We start from the raw sequence: 23,215 nt of genomic DNA on the forward strand, positions 1-23,215 counted from the left end.
AACTCTATCCCAGCCGAAAGCAGGACAATAGTTAGTGGAGATCCAGGCAACAGAGTCAAGGGAGTCCAAGGGCATATTCCTTGTCCTAAAGCAAACATCTAAAGTAGCTCAGATGACCTGTGTGTTAGAAGTACATTGATGCTAAAGAGAGCCTGTGATGACTGGCTTAGATACAGGTGTCCACACTGTCGATGTCCAAGTGATTCCTATTCCTTGCATTTCACCATCAGAAGGTTTTTTGTAGGCACTGCAGCAGGAAGATAAATCTGCTAGGGAGCAGTTACAGGAAACTCATCTTAACGGCCAGCGGGAGAGAAAGGCAACGTGTTGCTTGTTTGGCATGTGAGCATTGGAAACGTGAAGCATTTGCCCGCTCTTGAGGGAGGGCATCGCCTCAGTCGCTCGGGAGAGATGGAGAGCGGGGGAGAACAGCCCTGAAAACATTGATAATGATTTCTGACAGTAACACCATCTCTTCTTTTGTCAGGTGCCCCCTCCATGTTCATCACTGCGTGGACTATTGTCAGGATTTACTTTTTCGATGTTGGGTAAGCCTGTGGACTCAATTATCTTTCCTTTATCTCCATGGAAGGCTGAGGAAAGCCCTGCAGTTTCAGTAACCCAGCCATCCTGCCCTAACCCCGACAGCAGTCAGAGCAGAGCGGAGGCTTTCCCCTGCCACCGTCAACCGGGAAACACTCCAAGGTCTCCCTGAAGACACACGGTTTGTGTCAATTCAAGCCAGTCACTCACCCTCTTTGTTTCCCAATCCCTTGGTCAGGATGTTTGCAGGGAATTTGTGAACAGACCCCGATGGTCGCATTTGGCCCCGTGATGCTGTGTATAACAAAGATACCAGCTGAGCAGCTGCCCCGTGCGCGGAGCTTTGCGTCCTGCAGAATTGACCCTAAATACGCTTATGCAGCAGATACTTGATAAACACCCATTAGCTCCCCCACAGAAAAAGTCTAAAAACTCTTTTTTTTTCTTTCCCCAGGCAGATCTTGGGATCTGTTCTTCATCCTCTTTAACCTAGCAGCAGCCTTTGATATTTTACAGAAGAAGCAGATAGAATACAGCTAAGTAAATGAGGCAGATATCAGAGCTATCCAAGGATATATGCAAGTAAATAGGATCTGATTCTGCAATCCTCCTTCAGGCTTTTACTCAAGCAGTCAAACTATAGTAATTGGAAAGGCTTTTATGAGAAAACACTGCAGAGAGTTACAGAATCAGGTGCTTATTATGTACTCACTGTGCATGCCCTGGCTTCTTGCACTTCCAGCATATGGTTAACTCCATTTTCTCCCGTGCATTCTCCCTCTCCAAATCTGTCCTGATTTGTCCTTATTTCAGTAAGAGAAGCAGCTCAGATTTCTCATTGCGTTTTTGATTTATAGTCATGCTAACACATTTCCTGAGGGCTGCTGACTTTTTTTTATGGTTTCACTCTATCTGCATAAAACTGACCTTATTTACTCTGTTAATAAATAGCCTCTACAATGAGATAGAGAGCAAAGGATTTAACCAGTCTGGATACCAATTCTTCTTACTACATATTCCCAGCAATTCTTAATAAAAATACAGTCGTCTTTGCATTTTCTGGAGGCTTTAAAGCTCTACATTTTTGTGCCAGGTAAAACAGAGTGTGAATTTACAGGATATGCTAATACCTAACATAGATTTTTTTGGCATACTAAAATTACCTACAGAGAAAAATTACAGGAAATTAATCCAGATTAAATAAAACCTAACTATGTAAGATTGGTTAAACAACATTAATCCTCTATTTAAACATTCTAACTCCAAATTAAAGTGACCTTCATTCAGACTGCCTGAATTTATTTTAAAAATGAAGTGCACTAGACATAATTAGGGCCACTTTAACGCTAAATGGAAGGGCAGCATGCACCTGAATAAGTGTAAGCACCTGTATCTGAGCCATTCGCTCTGGTCTCCTTTTATAGCTAGTGGAGATTTAGTCAGTGTAGTCCATGGAGTGCAATTCTTTTCATCCTAAAGCTGATGCCTAAAATAGGTCTCAGGAACTGTGCCCTAGAAGTGCCTCTCTCCATCTACCATTACTTGCTCTGTCAACATTTTGAATTAGATGAGCTGAATCCAGGTGAAATTGTCTACGATGAGTTCCACTAATCTATTTCAAACATGAATGCAGACCAGTTTTCATGAATGCTCTCCTAAAAATGCACCTTCGATCACCTGACTCTTGTGAGGTCTGCAGATAAATGTGTCCCAAGCAATATTAGTCATTTCCACATCATTCCTATTCTGTCTTTGCCTTGTTGGCTTTAAAATATAGTTCCAGATGACCTAGTTAAGTGGTGTGGTTTGCAGACAATTCTGACTTCAGGGTGAAGAAAATCACACCCTGGACCCTATGGACTTGTCTGACTAGATCCATAGCTGAGATGCAGCCAGCTAGATTCAGTCTGACTAATCCCACCATAGACTGTCATCTTTTTCAGAAGGGCATATGCGTTTTTTTCTGATGGTGCCAATTGCTCCGTGCTTAACAAAACCCCCATCCATGATGGTGGATAGCATTGGAGGCCTCATGAGTCTGTGGTTTTTGATAGCATTTCCTTGTAGCAGACCTCAGTATAGGAGAAACAAAGTGAATCACCATCTTCCCCGACATTCACCCTGAGATAACACCCTCCAGTCCATTCCATTACCAAGGGGAAAAAGCTCACAGCATTATATCTGGGGCAACTGCTACCTACCAGTGCTCAAAGCCACTGCAAAGCAAGTCTTCAGCCCTTCCCAGTTCATGCACACCAGGTTTAGTCCTCTTCACATAACCTAGCATAGCCATTTTTAGCATTTAGGGAAACCAAGTATCTGAGAAGGTTACATAGCTGCTTGCTTGCTTTGCTTGACGTTTTAAGTCTGGTTTTGTTTCTTTTTAGGTGCTGGGAGGAAATAGTGGAATCCCCATTCTGGTGGATCATTAAAACTCCTATTTTGGTGTCTATTTTGGTAAAGTATCAGCACATTCTGCTGGCTGCAAAGCCATCTTTAATACTGAGTGTGGGGGGTGAAGGATTGTTGAGAAGTATTCTGTAAATGCCCACAGAAAATGCATTGACAGATAAAATCCCACTATATGTTGAATGTCTGTCTCAGGCTGAGGAAGCTTACCCTCTGGACAAACATCTTTACCTTTAAGCATTGACCACGGGAAGAGCTTGAGTGTCGAAACAACCAAGGTGGAGCTCATTTGATTTAACTCTTGACCACCTCCATCTCAGCTAGTCACCCTGGGCACTCTGGTGCAGTAGCCATGGGTGTGTGTAGCCAGAGGAGGTTGAGGAACATGGTTAGGGATCCAGGAAAGGCTCATCTTGTCTAGTGAATCAGTGGATGTCTAAATGCGATCAGATGAATTGTGCCATGAATGTTTTTGTTTCTCTGAGCTGACCATGTGCAGAGCCCAGGTTGACTTGTTCAGTTGTAAATGTCACCACTATAAAGTAAAATGGGATGCGTCCTACCATAAATTTCTACCTAGATACAAAGAGGTTAAGTGAATTCCCCTAGATATTTGCCTCTTGTTATTGCATATTGTACAAAGTTGGATTTCAGCTATGTGTTTTTAAAGTAAGTTCTTGAGAAGCTTGGCTAATTTCCACATAAATCAACAGAAGTGCTTGACTTACTTCTCTGGATATGATCAGTTCTAACCACAGAAACCATGACACTTCTGAAGAACTCTGAGTCCTTCCATCCTTGTTGAATATTACATGTTTCCTCTGTCACATATCAAGCCAAAACCTGAAATCAAATGAACTTGAGTTAAACTTAGCTTTGAGTTTTCTTAAATGAAGGCAAGTATGTGGGAAGGGAAGAAAAAGAATGCAACAGAAATCAAACCAAATATATCTCTTTTCAGCAGAAATCTTTTCTTAGAAATACCTTATTCCACGCACATTATGACCTTCACAAGAAGACTTTTTTTCTGCAGCATTTGTCATACAGGGATTCCAAAATGAAACAGTTTGAATAGTTACATCTTACTCTATTCACCTCACTGAAAAGTAATAGAATACTTAGATGACACATCGCAAAATATTTATATCATCACATAAAGCTATAGATAGTATTTCCTTTTCCTGAGATAACCTTTTGGTAAAGAAATACACCCTGTTCTCCTCGGGTCAATGAGTCTGTATTTTCTTTTGGCCAATAAATTATTTCCTCATTGCCAAACAAAATTTACCCAGCAATTTCTGATTTTCCTTCTGCAGATATCATATAAATCTGGCACAAAGGAAGGGCATGATAACCACTACCTGATGTACAGCAGGTTTCTTCAGGGAGGAATGCAACATTTTCTCCATATCCATGGAAATAAAGCATAGATCTCAATGGAAGGAAGAAATACATATATGATATATAAGATATAAGATATTAAGCACTGGGAACAGATCAAGTGCCTTTGATTATACTCTAGGTTGAAAAATAAACTAAACAACTTTCCTGTTGCCTGATAGCCGTATCTTCTACCATGCAATGCTAAGACAGTACTAAGCCTATAAGTCATACTCCACTTGACTCATCACTGCCCTGTGTCCATGTTTGCTCTTGACCACTGCGAGCCAACACAGTCAGTATTTAACTGCTCCGATCTTACCTTCAGTGCTGCAGCTTGTGTGCTATCAATGCTCATTAGAGTAATTGATCTAGATAATACTCTTTTGAACTGATAAATTTTACTTGCCACCAAGTCAGACGCAAACCATTTTTATAACAGAAACTATGATAAATGGCATGGGATAGATAAAAAGTGATTAAGCAATGCATCATAAACAAGAAATACAATTAATTTCCAATCACTCATAGCCTTTGAAAAAAGACTGAGTGTCTAATTGAGAGACATGCTTCAGTCTACTTTATTCACCTGTTTTGAGATAAATGTAGGAATTGCTGGAGAAAATTTTACAATCTGTTTTTGCAGGAAATCAGATTGGCTGGTTAACACAATCCCTTCCAGATGCTGAGTCTCTCAAAATCAGAATCATTTGTGCATTTGCTAACCATGAAAGGATAAACAAAGAGGTTGTGTGCCAAACTAAAACTCAACTAAGTCCACAGAAATCTGTCATGGCTTTTCTACTGTATATGTTGCATGAATAACAGCGTGATTCAATGGGTAGGACCTTAAAAGCAAATAGATTTGCATTCAACTCATGCCATCTACTATGTGCCTTTAGGAAATTGCCATTCCTATCTCTACACCTTTGCTATTAAATAAGGTTAACATTGCTTGAGTGTGTTGCTGGAGCACTTTGAGATTTTTTGAGTGAAAAGCACCATCTAAAATCTAGGTATTAGCTAGACTCCTCTGGTCTAACATCCTAGGCAAGAACGTTTTCCACTGTGTCAGTGAAGTCTATCCCTTGCTGTACAAGGTCTCCAGCTTCTCTCCAGAGAAGACATGCCCAATAGCATTGAGTAGAGGCCTGCTTGAGTGGGTACTGCTTTGTGTTTTGTTTTGGTTTCCTTGGCTCACCGCCTCAGTCTTTGACATGCTCAGCAGCCGGTCCCATGTCACCGTCTCCCGAGGGCTTTGACGTCCGTCGCTCCGCTAACTCCCAAGGCTCTTTTCCCACCCTGTCGTCGGCACTCCCCCGCGCAGCAGGACGTCGTGCATAGCTGTGCTCTATGGGTTTGACATCATCATACTTGGGATGTATGACACAAAGTCCCAAGCAGGCTGATGTCAGGCCCAAGATGGCTGCCATCCTGTGTCGGTTTACTATGTACTCCCAGAGTGGGGTTCTCTGCTCATGGCTTTTTAACAACAGCTTGCTCCATGGCAAAAATGTTGCAGTGAAAGGACCTCCCCTCTAATGATTGGCTCTTTTCACCAGACTAATTTTCACCAAAATACTAATTTTTTGTTTCTCTCTCTGTTTCCTTTCCACTCATCCCAACAGGTGAACTTCATTCTCTTCATTTGCATCATCCGTATCTTAGTCCAGAAGTTGCATTCCCCAGACGTTGGACACAATGAAACCAGCCAATATTCGTAAGTCCTAGACTTTTTTAGCCATGTTGTATGGTTTTGGGGAAACCTCTTTGGCTGTTAGTTCAGTATTGCATCTGTCTGCACTGATCAGAATCGAGTATTTGTTAATTGATTAAAGCTGATCAGAAATCAAGAAATGGGGCATTTGCTAAAACGGCTGGGCATGTTTTATATTAGTTTGAACAGACAGGCAAGAAGGCATTCTCCTGGGATTAACGATGAAGAAGTGAGAGCAACAGTAATGATCATGAAACAAAATAGGATTTTTCTTTGTATATTCAATATTTATTGGATTCTGAAGGCAGAGGGACCCTTATGGAGAACAAAGAGTGGATGTCCACAGTATACGGGCTTTTTTTTTCTGAACTAGTTACCCTCAGCTCCCTTTTTCAAAGAAGGAGAGATCTAGAAAATTAGAACATCCAGTAGAATGTATGGCAAATTTTCCTTATCCTAAAGCAGACCCCTAAACTAGGTTGGATTAGTTCAATGCATTTCTTTTCACTTTTGAGAAGTAGCACTGTCTCAGAAGTTTTGCTTGACATAATGCTTTTATTCCAGAGACATAAGGTTGACCTTAATGGGGCTTTTTATAACGAACAACATGCAAGTGAGATCAGCATCTGTATCAGTGGCCAAGACTGGTCTTAGTTGCCATATTTTAAGAATGCGAGAAATCTGTCTATCTGCATGGATTTATTCTGGCTTCAATGCAAATAAAATAAAAGTTCAGACCAGCTTATTTTTGACTCTTGCCACTGTCCTGGCTCAGCATTTCAACTATCCTGGATATTTATTAAATGTTTCCTAGAAAAAAACTGAAAAGAAAAAAGTCCAGTGTCTACATGGTCACTGCTCATAAATCTTCTTTGTCTTTGGAGGGAGCTGTGCACTTTGGTACCCTGAAGAATCTGACCTCAGTTCATCTTTCTGCACGATGGAAGACAATATCAATATGGTCCTTAAATACTGACCAGCCATGACACTGAGTCTTTCTCTCTGGTGATGGTAAATTACGCATTTCATCTGCCTCGACAGATTCTCAGATTTATGAAAGGAAATTCCAGTATTTGACCTTAAGTTCTCCCTGCAGCAGCCAGAGCCAATCACCTCTTTTTCTGTCATCGTAACACGACAACATTACCAGACCCCGTGCTTTCTATCACCTCCCTTTATGTATTTCCAATGGGGCATTGTATCTTTGTACCCCCAGGATTGCAACAGCTTTGGCCAGGTACATAGATTAAATCAGCATATTGAAATATGTTCTAGGACTAAGCAGCAGCCTGGAGCAGTTGGCTCCCATTCATCTCAGTAGAAGTGCTGCCAACATGCATTGGAAGTGTTATGCCCAGATTACCTCGGAGGTCATGCTGAGCTTTGGGTTCAGGGCTTTACTTCACATTTTCCAATGAAGTGAGAGCTGCCAGGAAAGCTCTCTTTGCCTTGTAAACAAACGTAGCACGTCAGGGCGGTAAGTAACACGGACTTCCCCCCACCGGCCTGCCAAACAGGAGGCACTGCTGAAGTACAAATGATCTTCACCTCTTCAGTTCCTCACCTTCCTCCTCCACCTGGAAAAACATCTCAGTTCCATTAGGGCATGAATCAGTTGCTCACTTATAGATGTCCAAGCCATATGAGATGCTTTAGGACATTTGAGATACTTGCCTGGACCTGGCATATAGGACCCAGGACCTATGGGAGACTAGCGGCAGCTGGCCACCAGCCAGATTCTCTGGGGCCTCTGGAAGTCTCCGTTGACTGTATTGACTGCAGTGGGACATGACACGCCACACTTTCCTATGGAAATGAATATTAAGTGTCCCAATCTGAAGGCTGGATCTCACCAAGGGGAGTTCTCAGCGTGATCCTGAGTTTTTAATGTTTAGACAGCTAGCTGTAGAGACATCGGGGGGGCAGGCTCTTTTATAAATGCCATTAGGCATGTGATCTGCAATTGTAGGTACCTGATTCTTTTACATGTCATTCCCTTATTACCTGAAATGCTGCTGCTAGCTTCAGGGGTTTGGCCTGCAGGACCCAAGAAATCTTAGCAAAAAACTGCTGCTAATGATATGCGTGGGTTCCTCCTGCCAAATATGAAAAAAGTACATTTTAAACTAACAACATCAGGGATCTCTCCCTCCTTCTCTTGTTTATTACATATTGTTTATTTTATAAAAAAAAAAAACATGTCATATTGACAGTATTGTTCAATTCCAACCGGTTTCAGTTTAGCTGCAGGCTGGAAGTTCAGGTGTGCTGCTGACTCACTCATTAATGCTACAGACAGTGATCTGGGCTTTAATGGACTGGAAACTGAAAACAAGTCTCCCAAAATAGTTTTCTGGAAATGACAGGGACATGTGCCAGAATGGGACAGCGATATTTCAGGCAAATAGAAGTTGTTTTCTGCAACAGAAATCTTGAGCAAAATTCATCTCTTTCTATTCTGTACATGTTCATAGATCAATATCATCATCAACGTTTTCTGGGTAACTTTTCCGTTACACGTTCAAGGAGCATGACTAAAATGTAGGTTCACTCTTATCCACTCCCAAGGAGAGGAGTAGATTCAGTGCAGGCTAGTGCAGTCGTGTTTTCCCTAAATTACCTGTCACCATGTATATCTGTCAGAGAGGGGCGATCTGAGAAGTGCACCCAGTGCTGGGAGTGGAAGTAATGAGTTTTTTGAGAAGCCATGGCTTCCAGCAGGTAGCTTTAAACAGCCTTGGACAATCTCTCAAGCAGTTCTGCCTCCTGCACAGCCAGGCTTTAGCTTCCTGGGAGAAATTACACCATAACTGGGGAAGATGATTTTCCTTATTGCGGTATTTATATCACAGGGTTAGACCATAGGCGCCTTGCCTTGAAGCCAAACTGAGCTCTAAAATGTCACTCAATATTCTGGGGAAGCTCGATGCCGGGAGCAAGAGACTGGTTTGGGGAGTTGTGCAAACTGGAGCGGGGGCTCCTAAGGTTTGGCGTATAGGTCCTGTTCATTGCCACAGTCCAGCCAGGAGGGAAAATGCTATTACTGAGGCCCCGATGTTGTCTGCAACGATAAGATAAAATTTTCTAATCCATTGGAGGTTGCAAACAGCCTTTCTATGAATATGGTACATGATGGTATCTTCTCTACGTTGACTTGTTTCTGAAAGACTGAGGAGACATCTCTGCAAAGCCAGTATTAGTATTCAATGAACTGTGATCTGCTTAGAAAATAAGTTGCTTTTCCATATGTCGGGAGCTGGGGGAATTAGGGCTGGGTCACACTAGTGTGGATCACGCTGGCCAGAGCTGCTTCTGACAGGGAGGACCATGGTACCCTGATGGTCACCAATGACAGTGACAGTCCTCTGGCAGAGCAAGACATTTAAGAGAACTTAGATTTTGGATCTACTCACCATGAGCAGGGATGTGCCCGCTCATGAGGGGTGTGGTAGGAAAGGCAAATTCCTGGAAAGTTCCTCGGCTTCCTACAGGCACTCGTTTTGCCTGGAATGACTTGCAGCCAGCTGCTTTTCAGCCACCAGGTATTCCCTGGGGAACCACAGCCTCCAACCACAGCCTTAACGCCAAACTTGTCTTTGGGCCAGGCCCAGGGAAAACTGGAAAGGTCTGCTAGGAGATAGAGTGATGAGCATCATCTGCATAAAGCTGGCACATCAGCCTTCCCAGCAGGCTTATGCAGATGGCAAATAAATGAAGATGGTCTGATGGGATTTTGAAGGTGAAGGGTTTGCAGATGGAAGAACAAGTATTTCCAACATCCCAGCCTTAGCTTCAGTTCCTCCAGAAGCCTCTGGGAGAGGAGGACATGGAAGGTTGTAGGTGACCAAGGGAGTCAAAACCCCCATGAGCATCCTTAAGTCCTTGATTTCATTTTATTTCCATCAGCTATTTTTTAATAATGATTAGATTTAATAAATTATCATCTCTTCGTAATTAGAACTCTGATTACCCAGCCTGATGCCATTAAGCACTAATACTATTCATCTCTCTCCTTTGGAGACATTCATTGTGCGATAGCCTGTCATTATTCTGAGCTAAACATACCATTTCTCTCCCAGAAGCTGTAATTTTCAGAAATCCCAAGCAAACAAAGACAGCGCTAGATGATGATTTAGCTTGTAGAGATGAAAAAAAGATCTCCGGTGGGAGGGGAAGAAGAGAGAAGGGAGAAAGAAATACCTCCATTGAAGTTACTGGGAATAAAGATGTCACATTTTATGTTGTCACTGCATCTGAAATCACCAGCCATCTGCAATTTGCAGGCCAAGGAGAAATAATCTAGGGCTGATCACTCTGCCTCAGCTGGAGGCACGTATATATTTATATGAGAGCTGTTAACAAGGAGGAAAGCAAGCCTGTGGAAATGATCCCAGCATGGTCCTTGGTTAGTTTGAACTGCCATACAGTGACCGTGCCCGGCTGAGGGTCCACCTCCATGTGTCACTGCATCCCAGCCCAGGTCGTCAGAGGGATCCTGGGGAGGTTAGGCTGTGAGGAGCTATCTCAACATCCTCCGTTTTGCTGTACCCCAGACACATCTTCCCTCTGGGCAAGGGCAGCCTCCTGATGCTGCCTCACTCAAGGCTGCTGTTGAAAGGCTGGATGTTCCCAGGACCTCAGGGTAAGTGGCCCATATAACATCTCCTAAGGGCAAACAAAGGTACTTAACATGAATGATACAGGCTACGCCGTCATGATCCAGATAATCAGTAAATATGTACTGCAGCAAATTAAAGTTTCGGGGTTTCATAGGGCGCAGCTGCAGCATTTCTCACCAGCTTACCCTTTAGCTCCTCTTCCCTCTCCCATTATGACTCATGTTTGTCTTTCCAACAGGAGGCTGGCCAAGTCCACCTTGCTGCTGATCCCTCTCTTTGGCATTCACTACATCATGTTTGCTTTCTTCCCTGACAATTTCAAAGCAGAAGTTAAGCTGGTCTTTGAGCTCGTGGTTGGATCGTTCCAGGTAAGCCACCCTTTGGGCCACCAGTCAGTCACCAGGTCTGTGAGCAGGGAGAAGTGTAACAAGCATGACAAGGAAATAAGCAAACATGTGAGCTGGGTTTTTCCTGGACATGCCCAATGCTGCTCTTATAACTTTGGGGAAAAAGCTACTCACTCCAGCTTGGCCAGGATGGAAGACAATTTTATATTTTGCCTCCTGGAATTCCAGAAGGAGATTTTCTCTCCTCATTTTAGGCACCTGAAAAGAAAATGTACCTCTGTAAGTTAGTGCCCCTAGGTTTTTTGCACTTAGGGGAGAAAAATGAGCATCTTAGTTCAATTTATGTATCATTGACGTGGTGTAAGATGAGAAAAATTGCCTTTGAGAGGAATGTCTTTCTGGCCATTAACAGGAGCCTCGTCCCGTCTTCAAAGAGTTGACTTGCATGAACTTTCTCCTCTGTTAATAAGCCAAGATCCTGCTGTAGATCCTGCTCAAGCAGGATTCCAGTTCATTGGCATAGGAGGCGGGTTCCCTAAGAGGATGGATAATGGGGCTGTGCTCCGCGTTAATTTGCAGGAAGCCCTGATGACGTTTGCTTCTTAGACCCTCCTACACACTTCACTTCAGTCAATTCCCATGCTGGGCTGTTAACCTTGGCCCTGCTGTTGCATGAAAAGAAGCACTTATTTATGTCTTTCATCCCATTGCATCCATCCGTTAATCAGCTCTAGCCGCTTTGTCTTCTCACAGCCTGCAAGCAGGATCTGTGTGTCACCACGTACCATACACGTCTCAGTGGCATGCTTTGTTCAGTGGGGAATGAGATAACGCCCTTGTCTACATCATCATCACTTCACCTCTGGCATCTCTCCTTTGAGAGAGAAATGGACCTACGCTTACGTCTCGTCTTTAGTGTTTGCAACCATAAGGGCTGGAGATTAAGTTTGGTTTGGTTTTTTCGGTGAAAGCTGAGATTCTCAAAAACGAGGTGTCACTGCAGGGCAGATGGGAAAGGAACAATTTAGCCCTATGCTGTGTCTAAGATCATTCTGACCTTGATAATGTACTAGAGAGCGTGGTTAGATCTCCCCAGTTTCAGCTGCCAAAAGCAAGCAGGAAAGTTGGGTCTAGTATCCCATCCAGTTGTCTCTAATGCCCCAACTTGAATGACCAAGTGCCCCTCTCAGAGCTGAGCTGACTGCTGAGGGCTTTTAAACACCAGTCTGATCTTTGAACTCACACCCATACATCTGCTGCAACGTACCTTGACCAATCTTCCCCTGCCCCTTTTCTAGGGAAAATGCAATCAAGTGGTTTCTAAGGGGCACCTTAGCAGTCCCCCAGCAGCGTGCCGTTCTCCAAGGCTGCAGTGAGTCTGAGTTGTGATCTAGGGGAATATCAGCTATGAGGTGCTAAAAGCCTGTTCTCTCCTTTTCCCTAGGGATTTGTGGTGGCTGTTCTGTACTGTTTTCTCAACGGGGAGGTAAGATCAACAATCTCGTTTGGTTAATGTTTGCAGCTAAGGCAAATTGAATGCTTGCGGAGAGTGGATTGAGAAGTGTCCCATTCCTGATGTTATCATATTGGCAGGAAGCTTCCACGTCAAATCGCTCACTCCAGAAAAACAACTCAACCATTTGCCTGATAGTTTCCAGCACAATTAATAAACATATTAGGACTTTTGTGCGAACTGTAAGATTTCTGCTGCTGAGTCCTTCCTTTACTCATGAGACAGCATCAGCAGAACTCCCATATGACCTTTCATAAACCCTGATCCGAAGGGACCACCTTCAGCAGGGAAGAATAAAGCCCATCTTCTAAGCCCTATTCATGCTTAGCGCCTCCGTGAATCCTCTACAGAATCAGGCCCACTGCCAAGATGGAAACTTGTTAGTGCAGTGATATTTTTGTACCATGCTCCATCTGCCCGTAAGAAATTCAGCAGAGACTGATTAAACCCGTATCGCGAAGGCTACCAAGTAGGTGTGAGCAGCTAAAAACTTGGAGCTGCTGTCAGTTGGGGCACTTTCAGCTCAATAAACTGAGCACGGACAAGAAAGAAGCAGCTGTGATCTGGGTTTGTGTTCCAGCTTCCTGGGGAGAGGAAGAGTGTCCAGAATCACAATTTGCTCTCTTACAGCTCTGATGCTGCTTTCAGCCACGCTGATGCCATGTGTACATCACGCAGCGGCATGCAGGGCAGATAGCCCAGCTCCAGCAGAGATCTTTGCCAGTAAGCCTGCGCAGAGCAGGACAGAACCACATAAACTTATTAATGATCCAAAACCAATATAGGCATTGACGTGACTTGTTAGGCGCAGACCAGTGCCAGGTAAACATGCTTCTGCCTTACAGGCATTGCTCTTGCCTTTCCCACCTTTCCAGTCCTGGGGTTTGCATCCTGGTGTTGTACTATTCCTGTGCTTGCTGATCCCGGAGACCCTCAGAAACAGCTGTTTTATCTAATTCATACTGTTATCTAAAAATTTGCACTGGAAGGCTGCAGGAGGGGACAGGGACGGTGGCCAGATTTGTTCAGGATTTGAATCTGGACAGTGTAAACCAGATGATGTATGTAAACTCCCTGAGCAGGAACAAGTAGCTTCTATCAAAAAAGCACAGCTGTATTGACAGCTTTACAAACAAGCTATAGTTAAATCATTTGTATTTGGACAAAAACAGGGCAGTGAAAAAAAAATCTTAATTATACGCCCAAAGCGTAGAATATGTTGCCGTTAAAATTAAGTAGTCTGGCACCTTCACTGTATCAGATAAGCAATTCCCTGTGCTCACCTTTCTGCTGAAGCTCGGGGATTTCTGCTCTAGTAGTTCACTGGCTGGAGTGTGACATCTCTTCGATGTGGCTAAAAGTTCTGGCCAGGTTGAGTTTAGTGACCTTTATAAAATAATTGATGGGTGGGTCAGGCATTGCTATCCACACAATCAAGTCAGAGCAACGGAAAATTCTCCCCTCTGCTGATTTGCTTGTCTTTCCACCACCCAGGTCCAAGCTGAGCTCAAGAGAAAGTGGCGGAGGTGGCATCTGGAGCGGTTCCTGGGCTCGGACATGAAGTATCATCACCCTTCCTTAGGCAGCAACGGCACCAACTTCAGCACCCAGATCTCCATGCTGACCAAGTGCTCACCAAAGACACGGCGGTGCTCTGGCTTCCAGGCTGAATTCTCTCTGGTGTGATGGGGAGAGGCTCTCTGAGGGCTGAGCATCCAAGAGAGAAACTGAGAGACAGAAGGATCCCCAGGAATCGGCGATACGATGACAAACCCTTGTGAAATGACATGCTCCGCATGAGCCAACAGAGGACACAAAACTGGAAAAGCCACTGGCATCCAGAAGAACATCAGACAAGCCAAGAGGCAGAGAAATACTTTTCCTTTTCCTCTTTTCAGACCTTTCACTCTTAAGTTTCAAGCCCTCAGGGGTTGATAACTATGAGTAAAGGTCCCAGTCACTTGAGGAGAGCCTGGGAGATCCTGATGTGTCATAAATAATGAAGTACGGGGGGTAAGGGAGGGGAGAGCCTGAGTCCTTGGTGGCTTTACCAGAACCGGCATCTCTGAAACCGATAAATTGCACTTTTTAAAAAATGAGCCAGTAAAGGAGAGAGGGAGGCAAGAAGCAGGAAAAAGAAAAAAAAAAAAAAATGCCAAACGTATGAATGTGCGAAAAGTCCCGTTGATGAGAAGTGGTGATAAGGCACCAAAGACAGAGTCAGGGACACGGGGAGGAGGGACAGGAGCAGGAAGGGGAGAGGCCAGCGCACGGCTCCTGTCTCTGCGTTTTACACGTGTGAAGACGAAGCTGCAGCACCAGGAAAGCCCCTCGGAGGATGCCCCGGTGCTGCAGCATGTTCTGCTAATTGCCCACCATCCTCGTTAGCAAAAGCTTTCCAAGCAGCCTTGGGTGCCCTCTGGAAAAGCAGATCGCTGAGAAGGAACAGCGTGAATGCCCTTCTCTGCGCTACGTTCATGACATCGTGTTTTGTTTTCAATGAACAGGGAACTCGATTTGCATGTATAAAAAACAGGTACAGATGCCAAAAGCGGAGCACGGCTGTGTTTTTCATTCTTTTTAAGTTCGCCCATAGATCTTGGTGCATTAACGCACCCAGGATCATTAGGGATCAGGGGAAAACAATTGGTCTGTAATTCGTTTGCACTTGCTTAGCACACACTGCCAGGAAAGGGAGATGTAGAACCCTGTAATCCTTAATTGAATCAGACCCGCCATAAGGAGCCACTCTCCAGATGAAAAAATTAGCGTCACAGCAGCAAGCAAAATTGCTTTCATCAGAACAAGGTTGTCTCAGCACGTAACTGGCACTCCAGGAGTCAGGAAGGAGTGAAGGAGCTATTAAATTGATTTCTTCTTCAGCTTTTACGGGGAGCTTTCATCCTGTGATGAAGCCACTGTTAGATCTTTAAGATGTGCATGTGTATTTTACCTCTTTTCTGAAGGCCTATTAGTTTCCATATAGAGGCAATCCCTATTTGAAGAACGTACATAGATCCTGTTAAAACCAAGGAAATAGTTATTTTTTTCTTTTGTTTTCTTAGTGGAGGGGGCAAAGGAGAGGAATGAAACCAAATCCTGCTCAGACACGCCAGGCTGGTGGCTTGCAGGGCATCGCGTGCAGCTCGCGCTCCCAGGCACTGCATTTGAGACAATCCCTGCAATCCCAAACTCAGTCAGAAGACAGACCACACAAGGATGCTCATGTTGGTGTCCCATCCAGCTGCATCAAATGGGGTTGCACCAGTTTTACGCTGGGGGTGGGAAATCCCCGCCCAGCTCACGTGTACACTTAGTAATTGGGCTGCTGTCGTCCTACTATAACATGTCATAGCCCTGTCCTCACGAATCATAGAATCATAGAATCATTAAGGTTGGAAAAGACCTCTAAGATCATCGAGTCCAACCGTCAACCGAACGCTACCATGCCAAGGAGAGTCTGGGTCACCAATGCATGTACATGGAAAGGAAGGTAGGCTCCTCTTTCAGAGTTCAGAGATCTTGACTTATCCACCAAGTGCTAACAGCACCTGGACTTCTTTTTCTACAAAATGAAGTGTAGTTCATTGAAAAGAAGCATCTTTAACTTGGTGAGTTTGGGGTTTGTTTTGCCTGCTTGTTTGCTTGCTTTAAGCATCTGTGATTCACTGCCATCAAACCACACTGAGCCCAGGAGGAGAGCTGCAGATCTGGACATCCAGTTCCTTTCTCAGTTCTGAGAGAGTGGTTGTTCCACGCTGTAACCCTCCCCAGAGCTATACCTATTATCATCTGAGCTCCATGCTTCCAAAGTATTTCTCCACATGTGGGACTGAGAACAGCATAGAGAGCTGAAGTCAGTAAGGGGCATGAGATACTCTGATACAACTGCCCTGAAGGGTAGACATGCTTTCATGAGTTTCCAGTGAGCTAGCTCAGATGCTGTCACAGTGTAGCCATGGCTACCCAGCCTGCAAAACCTAAGAGGGTAGGTAGATATTTGTGAAGGTTGTTATAATGAGCGCCATGGTGCTGGAATTAAAGCGCTGATGAGACCCCAGGTTAGCCAGGTGCAAACCATCTTTGTTACGGCTACATTACACTGAAACCATATCATTAGCACTCAGCATCCAACGCTGATGTGCCATAAGATCATCAAAATCCTCTCTTAGCAGCTCTCTAATTCCCAAAATCCAGAGAAACCAAGAGGATGCTTAAAATTTCCCCATGTTGCTTGCACTGAAGCCCTTATGCCCCATTGAAACCGCCATGAGGTCCTCAGAGGCAAGGACCCTCTTTGTGTTTGGTGCTGGTGCTGCTCTGGGGAGTGCTTTCAGACCTGGGTTCGGACTTACACAGAAGATGCCAGAGAAGTCCCACCAGTATCTTCTCCTGTGCCTGGTTCAAAGCAAGGATTTGACCTAGCTCTGCATTTCACCAGGTGAATGGCTAGCTGCAAGTAAGCCCAGAAGAAGCAAGGGAAAGATCTTTCTCAGCTTCCAAGTTGTTCCACTTGGTGTAAAATGCTTCCTCTCACTGGTTCAGAATTTGGAAGCAACATCAGTCTGGGAAAGATTTGATTCATCAAGCTGCAAAGTCATTCACCCTCTTCATCTGTCATGGTAGCTATTTATGCCCAGCAAAATTGGTGGGCTGCAGAGGAGCAGTATCTAATCTGGTTAATGTATCCGCTGAGGTGCCTGAGGTGTGAACTTGAATCCCAGGTCCCAGCCAAGCAGAGGAGGAGTTTGAGCAGAGAGCTGTTGAGCATAAGTGACGCACCATTACCAGCAACCTCCTTTGTGAGATGTGAGGGAAACCTTCCCATCTGTTTTAGGCAGCCGTGCTGGAGTAGAAGGTTCATGAGCAGTGAGACACCTTGTGTGCTTTCACTCTGTTGTTCTTCACCTTCCTTTCCCTCTCCCTGTGCTTGTAACTCCATTTGCAGGAGGACCTTCTGCTTTGTATTTACAGCTTCTCTTCCATTTCAGCCCTGTGCTAACCTGTGCCAGCACCAACCATATGCCAAAGGCGGCAGGAATGGGCTTGCCTTTTAGAGACATGACAAAGAAAAATTCAGCTGGTTATTTGCCCATGCCACAGGGCCTTCTGCAGCCCGTGAGATTCACCACCAGGCTATTCTGCACAGGAGCATGAAGATAGGATGCAACCGAAACTGAGAGGCTCCTTCAAAAAATGTTGACTACATTAGCATGCCAGGAACAGTGCCCCCAGGCATCCTACTTGCCATTATTTCATCACCTAACATCCAGCCACATCACCATCATGCTGTCAAGGGTGTTTGAGAGATTAAATGAATGTGCTGAATATACCTGCTATGACAAGCACGGCAATATCAGCGACGCAGGCAGCGCAGAGCTGCCAGCCCAGCTGCGTTGGCCTCGTATTTCAGGAGAACAGAGGAGTCAGTGGTGAAATCAGAGCTTTTCACTCTGGGAATATGAGCAATCGAGTGAAGGACGACATTCGGATCAGGCCCTCATTTAAGTGGCTTAGTGCAGGAATTTGGCCTCCTCTACTCTGTTCTTCATCGAACTCGTCAATAAAATGGAGTTCAAGGACTTCACTGCAACCCCAAACGACAACCCAAACTGCATTGTCCTGGACCCATGCAGGATAGAGATGGGGTGCTCAGGGCTGCTCCCAAAGCACCAGTCAGACCCCCTTAACTCTGGTGTAAGACAGGAACGACTCCAGTGAAGGCAACTGCATTAATTTGCTGCAATATAAGATTAAGAGGCATACCTGGATGTGACGAGTTTTTAGGTATGTTTGAGGACCATGAATTTGGACTCCAAAACTCTTTACAGAAATCAAGCCAAATTCTGATCCCACTTGCACCAAGCAGTTCATTACAGTGACTCCTGAATTACACCAGCATTAAACTGGAATTTGCCTTTAGAATAATTCCTTTATCTTCAGCCTGGAACTGTTTACTCCCTTTTTATACCAGTGAGAGATCAAACCCCTCCTGTTAATTAGTCACTCTGTATTTCAGTGATTAAACTATTAAACAATTATTAATAAGTATGGAACAATTAAAATATAAAAATTAAATTATTGTCTCAAGGTCTAGAGGTACAAGGTTCAATGCTGACATTAGACTGTAGATATTTCTATTCAGCTGGGACCTACATTGCTCTGTGGCCCTCTCATAAGCAGCAAGAAATAAGAATATGACCATGTTTAGGGTTTATAAAAAAGCAGTAAAGAAATTCTAGGCTGTTGCAGAATTTCAGGGCATTAACTTGAAACTAGTTTTTAAAATAAGAAGTATATATGCAGCAGCATCATTACTGCAGTTATGGAATGAAAAAGGGATCCCAAGAAAGCCCAGGAGATGTAACACCTGAATATTTTATTGTTGTGGGTTTTTTTTTTTTTTGCCTAGGAAGCAGTTATATTTTTCTCAAGGAAGTACTGGAGAAAAAATGTTTTGCACACTAACTAATCAGCAGATTTACTTCTTTCTCAATATCCTGCTTGGTTCCCGCTCAGCTCAGAAGCAATGAGGCGGGGTGGTGTCTGTGTCACGGGGCTTTGCGAGCAAAAGGATTAAAACCAAATCTCTGCTCCAGTCTGATGGAAATACTTTCAGAGAGAGAGGCACCTGCTGATTAACGAAAGGCTGCCAGTGGTTTTTAAAAAGCAAAATGAAGTTCCAAAGAAAGTTCAGGAGTGAACATCGCTTGGCTCCATGGCAGGGATTAAAGGGGTTTGGTGGGATTATTTTGTTTCCATTCTTTCCACCTTCACCGCAGCGCTTAAACAAGGCAAAACCCAGTGGGTTTCTGCAGGAAATATGATATATTTTCAGACTAAAAGGGAATCTCTCAAACTTGGAAATGCCAATATGTGTCTTTGTGAAGCTTATTTTATTCTGTCCGCACAAGTTCAACTTGGTTTGATAAATGGCCTATGGAAATCCGTGTGGTATCAGAAGCAAGGAGACTGAGAAGCAATGTTTCTTCTCTAGAAGATGAATCTAGGTTTCACACCAAAGCCCATGTAAAACATGCCTCCCCCCCGCTGTGTCCCAGCCTCTCTGCTTTCAAGTAGGGCGTTTAGCTGAAGAAAGGATCTTGACTGGAGTGTTGAGGCAGCCCAGGCACAGCCCTGTGCTCCTTCCCAAGGCATCTCTGCACCAATGAATGTGCCAAACTCTTGGAGACAAGGACTACAGTCCTGAGCTCTCTGACTCGCCATGCAACTTTGCACTTTTCACACACCGATGCTTATGGTGGCAAGGACCGTAATGCTTCTTGATTGTCGATGACCCTCGAAGAGCAGGAGGCCAAGCTCTTGGCCTCATATATACCCATATCAATCTGGAATGACTCTGCTGGTATCATTCTGGAACTAAAAACTGGTATGATAGGGAAAAGAGTTAAGTCCCAGACTGGTACGTGGAGTCAGATGTCCCAAAATCCAGAACAGCGTGGATTTCAATCCATTTTCTTTCAGTCAGTCAACTTTTCACCCTGTCTCCAAACCCAGTATTTACATATTAGTCTGATGAGATATAATTACAATGACTGATCTTGTTATTTCCCCTGGAGATCTGTACAGTTGTAAAGTATGGCTTTGAGGAAGTAGGAGTTTCCTGGGCCCATGGACCATCTCTTCCACCTCCTACTGTCTGAACCTCCTAACTCCTTGTTTGCTTGCATGGTGTTGTGCTATATACTGAAGAGCCCTGGGTTTGAAACCCTGGTTATTTCTAGCATACTGTGAAATCACATGGAAGATGACAAACGTTGGGACTGGAACCTGCGTAACAGGTCTGTAAGGGAAATAATGTCCATTTGGGTTCTGAGGGCCAGGCCTTTAGGACACGCCAATTGGCATCAGCAGAGCACTAGTGTTTTATACCCCTGTTTTGTGGATATTGTAAATTTGTACATAGAGGAAATCTGAATAGCACATTTAAAAAAAAAAAACCAACACATTTTTGATACTCTGATGATGATAAGTTCGGAAAGGCACTTTTGAATTCAAAAGTGCATTTTTCAGACTCTGTTTCAAACACCTCAAGCTGTTGTTCAGTAGCTGGTGCCAACTGACTCTTCTCACTCAAACTGTAAGCACCTCTGCTCTGCCCTCCTGTAAATAGGCTTTGACAGCAAAGAGTTATGAAAACTGGCTGTGAACAGAGAATCACTGTCTCTGTGGACTTTTATGTACCTAGGTGCTTGTGATGTATTCTTCATGCCAGTGAGAACAGGCCTGCTTGCTCAGCACAGGTGAAATCTCTGCCTTGTTTCATGGCCTTTTGCCCGATGTTATTTATTTTGTTCTGACTCTGTACATATGCAATGAATTGGCTATTTTTTTTTTCCTTTGTATTTGGTTGATCTCCTTGCTTCAGAGGAGGTTCTTCTCTGTGGTTGACACTGCTGAAAACAAGCAATAAAACCATCGTGAAGACATTGTTCCACCTGATATTTGAATTTATTTTTCTCATTCCTGAAGAAGACACAGACAGAGGAGGAAAGGCTAAGAAGGAGGTAGTGAGCTGGTTGCCTAGAGTTAGGCATAATGATCTCATACGTTGTAAGGTTAGCCAGATAGACCAAATCTCTCTCAAAATGGGAGACCTTCTTTGAGAACATCTGTGCCAGCAGAAGAATCAGCACCAGCCCCAGCATGAGTGATCCCGAAAACCACAATGAAGGCAAAACCACTGCATGAGCTAGGTGGCTGGATGCAATGTCTTTTGGAGGTAGGACTCATGCATGGAGGGGATAATCATGTGATTACAAACACATTATGGTTCTTTTGCCACGATCAAGAGATGTTAAATGATTCCTGTATTTGTAGGTACATACACCCATGCACATACATATACATGTATTGATTGTTACAAGTGTAGGGTTAGATGCTGGAATATCCTCCAACTGTCTCGCTATACTGTGCCATTCAAATTCATCCCCATGATTATGCCCCCATACCCTGGGTGGACAGACCAAAGCTAAGATGTCTTCTACATCACAGATTGCAGCAGTTCATAACCCCCCTCCACAAATAGGAAAAACCCAAAATATGTGAAAAACCATGTTTGTTCTCATTCCCTTCAGGACTGAACACACTCAGACTGCCAGTCATCCAGGCCACATGGTAGGAGAACCTGTGAGCAGCTTTTCGAGAGCAGATGCGATGGGTCCATTCTGCTTGCAGAAATCCCACACCGCTGTGAGAAACCAAAACACTTTACCCATGAGATGCACAAGAGAGCTGCCATCCGGCACTCTCTGAAACATGTGGCATATATGATGACCAAGGGCATCTTCCAATGCAGTTTCCAGCTCAAGGCAGCGGTTTGACATGGGCTTGTCACAACCAGATGATTCCACAGCAATGGTGGTGTAAATTCATAATCTGAGCATCATGAGAATATTCTGCCTGCAGCTCTTACAACTAAAGCCTCGACCCATCCACCTCGGTACTGTACATGTACACTGTCACTGTACAGGCATATACAAACATCATACATCTGACTGTAGCAATAATTATAGAATGGGCAATTAACGACTTGCAGGGGTAAAGGGAAGCCCAACAGCTGGGTCTGGGATTAAGCATCCTGCTGCTTGGTTGTTACTTTAGTTTGCCTTTGGGACATAGGTTAAGTTAGTGCTCTGAATGTGTTGTTTATCCACCTCAAAAGGAATGCCTTGATTTTTGGAAGTGCAGAGTTCATTGGATCTTTTCAATGCGGAATACAAATTTGGCTACTTAAATCCCTTCACATAGTCTCTGGGCTGAAAATAGCTCTCTCCGTGGAAAGAAATGGACTGGTGTTTGAACATGGATTTTGCAAAGCCTCCAAATCTCTGCTAGTTGATTCCAAATCATTAGCAAGCCATTTAAATTAACACTTCTTTCAGGCACAGAATTGCCCAGTAGGGCTAATGAGACTTAACACTCTTCCTTTCCATTTCCACTGCCCCTGCATGGAGCTGGTGGTACTGCAAAGCTCAGGTCTGTCTCTGCCTTCTCAACACACTGTGCGTGCCAAGCGCTGGCATCTTGTCCACTGGTCCCTGGAGCAGCAGACACAGCAGTAGTTCTCAGACTGCTGGGACTGTGTGCTTATCCCTGGAAGCTTTCCCACCCTGCCAGGTAACCAGGTACCTCCTGAGCCTCGTATGGTGACCTTAGCTTTCCAGCTTCCTCCAGCTTTCCCAAGGGCGCTGCATCTGCCCCTGCATCATGTCTGTGTTTCATCCTTGCTGGGTGCCCGGTTCCGTAGCGCTGTCTTTTCAGGTCTGTATTGCTCAGAACAAAACATGAGCCTTCCTCTGTGTTGGAGAAATGCCTAGCAGGCAACTAGTGAACTAACAGGCAACTACAAGTGAACAATAATTATTCGTATAAAAGACATATTATTTAATGCATATGAATTTTAGGCAGTGAAAATAGATCACAGTGAGAGGTCAATGAGCTTTTCCTTGTCCATAGAGCCAGTTGCACACCTCACACCCTTTTTAAGCTTGTTTACACCCACTGTTCACACTACTGATAAAGGCCAAATCTAGAACTAGGGATGACAAGTCTTCGCTATATATGTCCCTCCTTTCTGTGTGGATTAACCATTTTCCTTTAAAAGCAAATGGTCTAATGCTCTGGGCCGTTCTGAGAAGCTGTTGTGGTTTAACCCAGCAGGCAG

General features: G+C 44.2%; 1 protein-coding gene across 1 annotated transcript; it reads left to right on the plus strand.

The window, feature by feature from the left end:
• Positions 1 to 463: 463 nt before the first annotated feature.
• LOC104071936 (vasoactive intestinal polypeptide receptor) lies at positions 464 to 14,228 on the plus strand (the record flags this gene model as incomplete). Its single annotated transcript, XM_009581854.1, has 6 exons — positions 464 to 548; positions 2,931 to 3,000; positions 5,961 to 6,052; positions 10,907 to 11,036; positions 12,460 to 12,501; positions 14,023 to 14,228. Coding segments are annotated over 6 exons (611 nt in total), but the record flags the coding sequence as incomplete, so codon positions are not given.
• Positions 14,229 to 23,215: the final 8,987 nt, after the last annotated feature.

This window comes from Fulmarus glacialis, unplaced genomic scaffold, assembly GCF_000690835.1.
Source record: "Fulmarus glacialis isolate BGI_N327 unplaced genomic scaffold, ASM69083v1 Scaffold3407, whole genome shotgun sequence".
NCBI classification, from domain to species: domain Eukaryota; kingdom Metazoa; phylum Chordata; class Aves; order Procellariiformes; family Procellariidae; genus Fulmarus; species Fulmarus glacialis.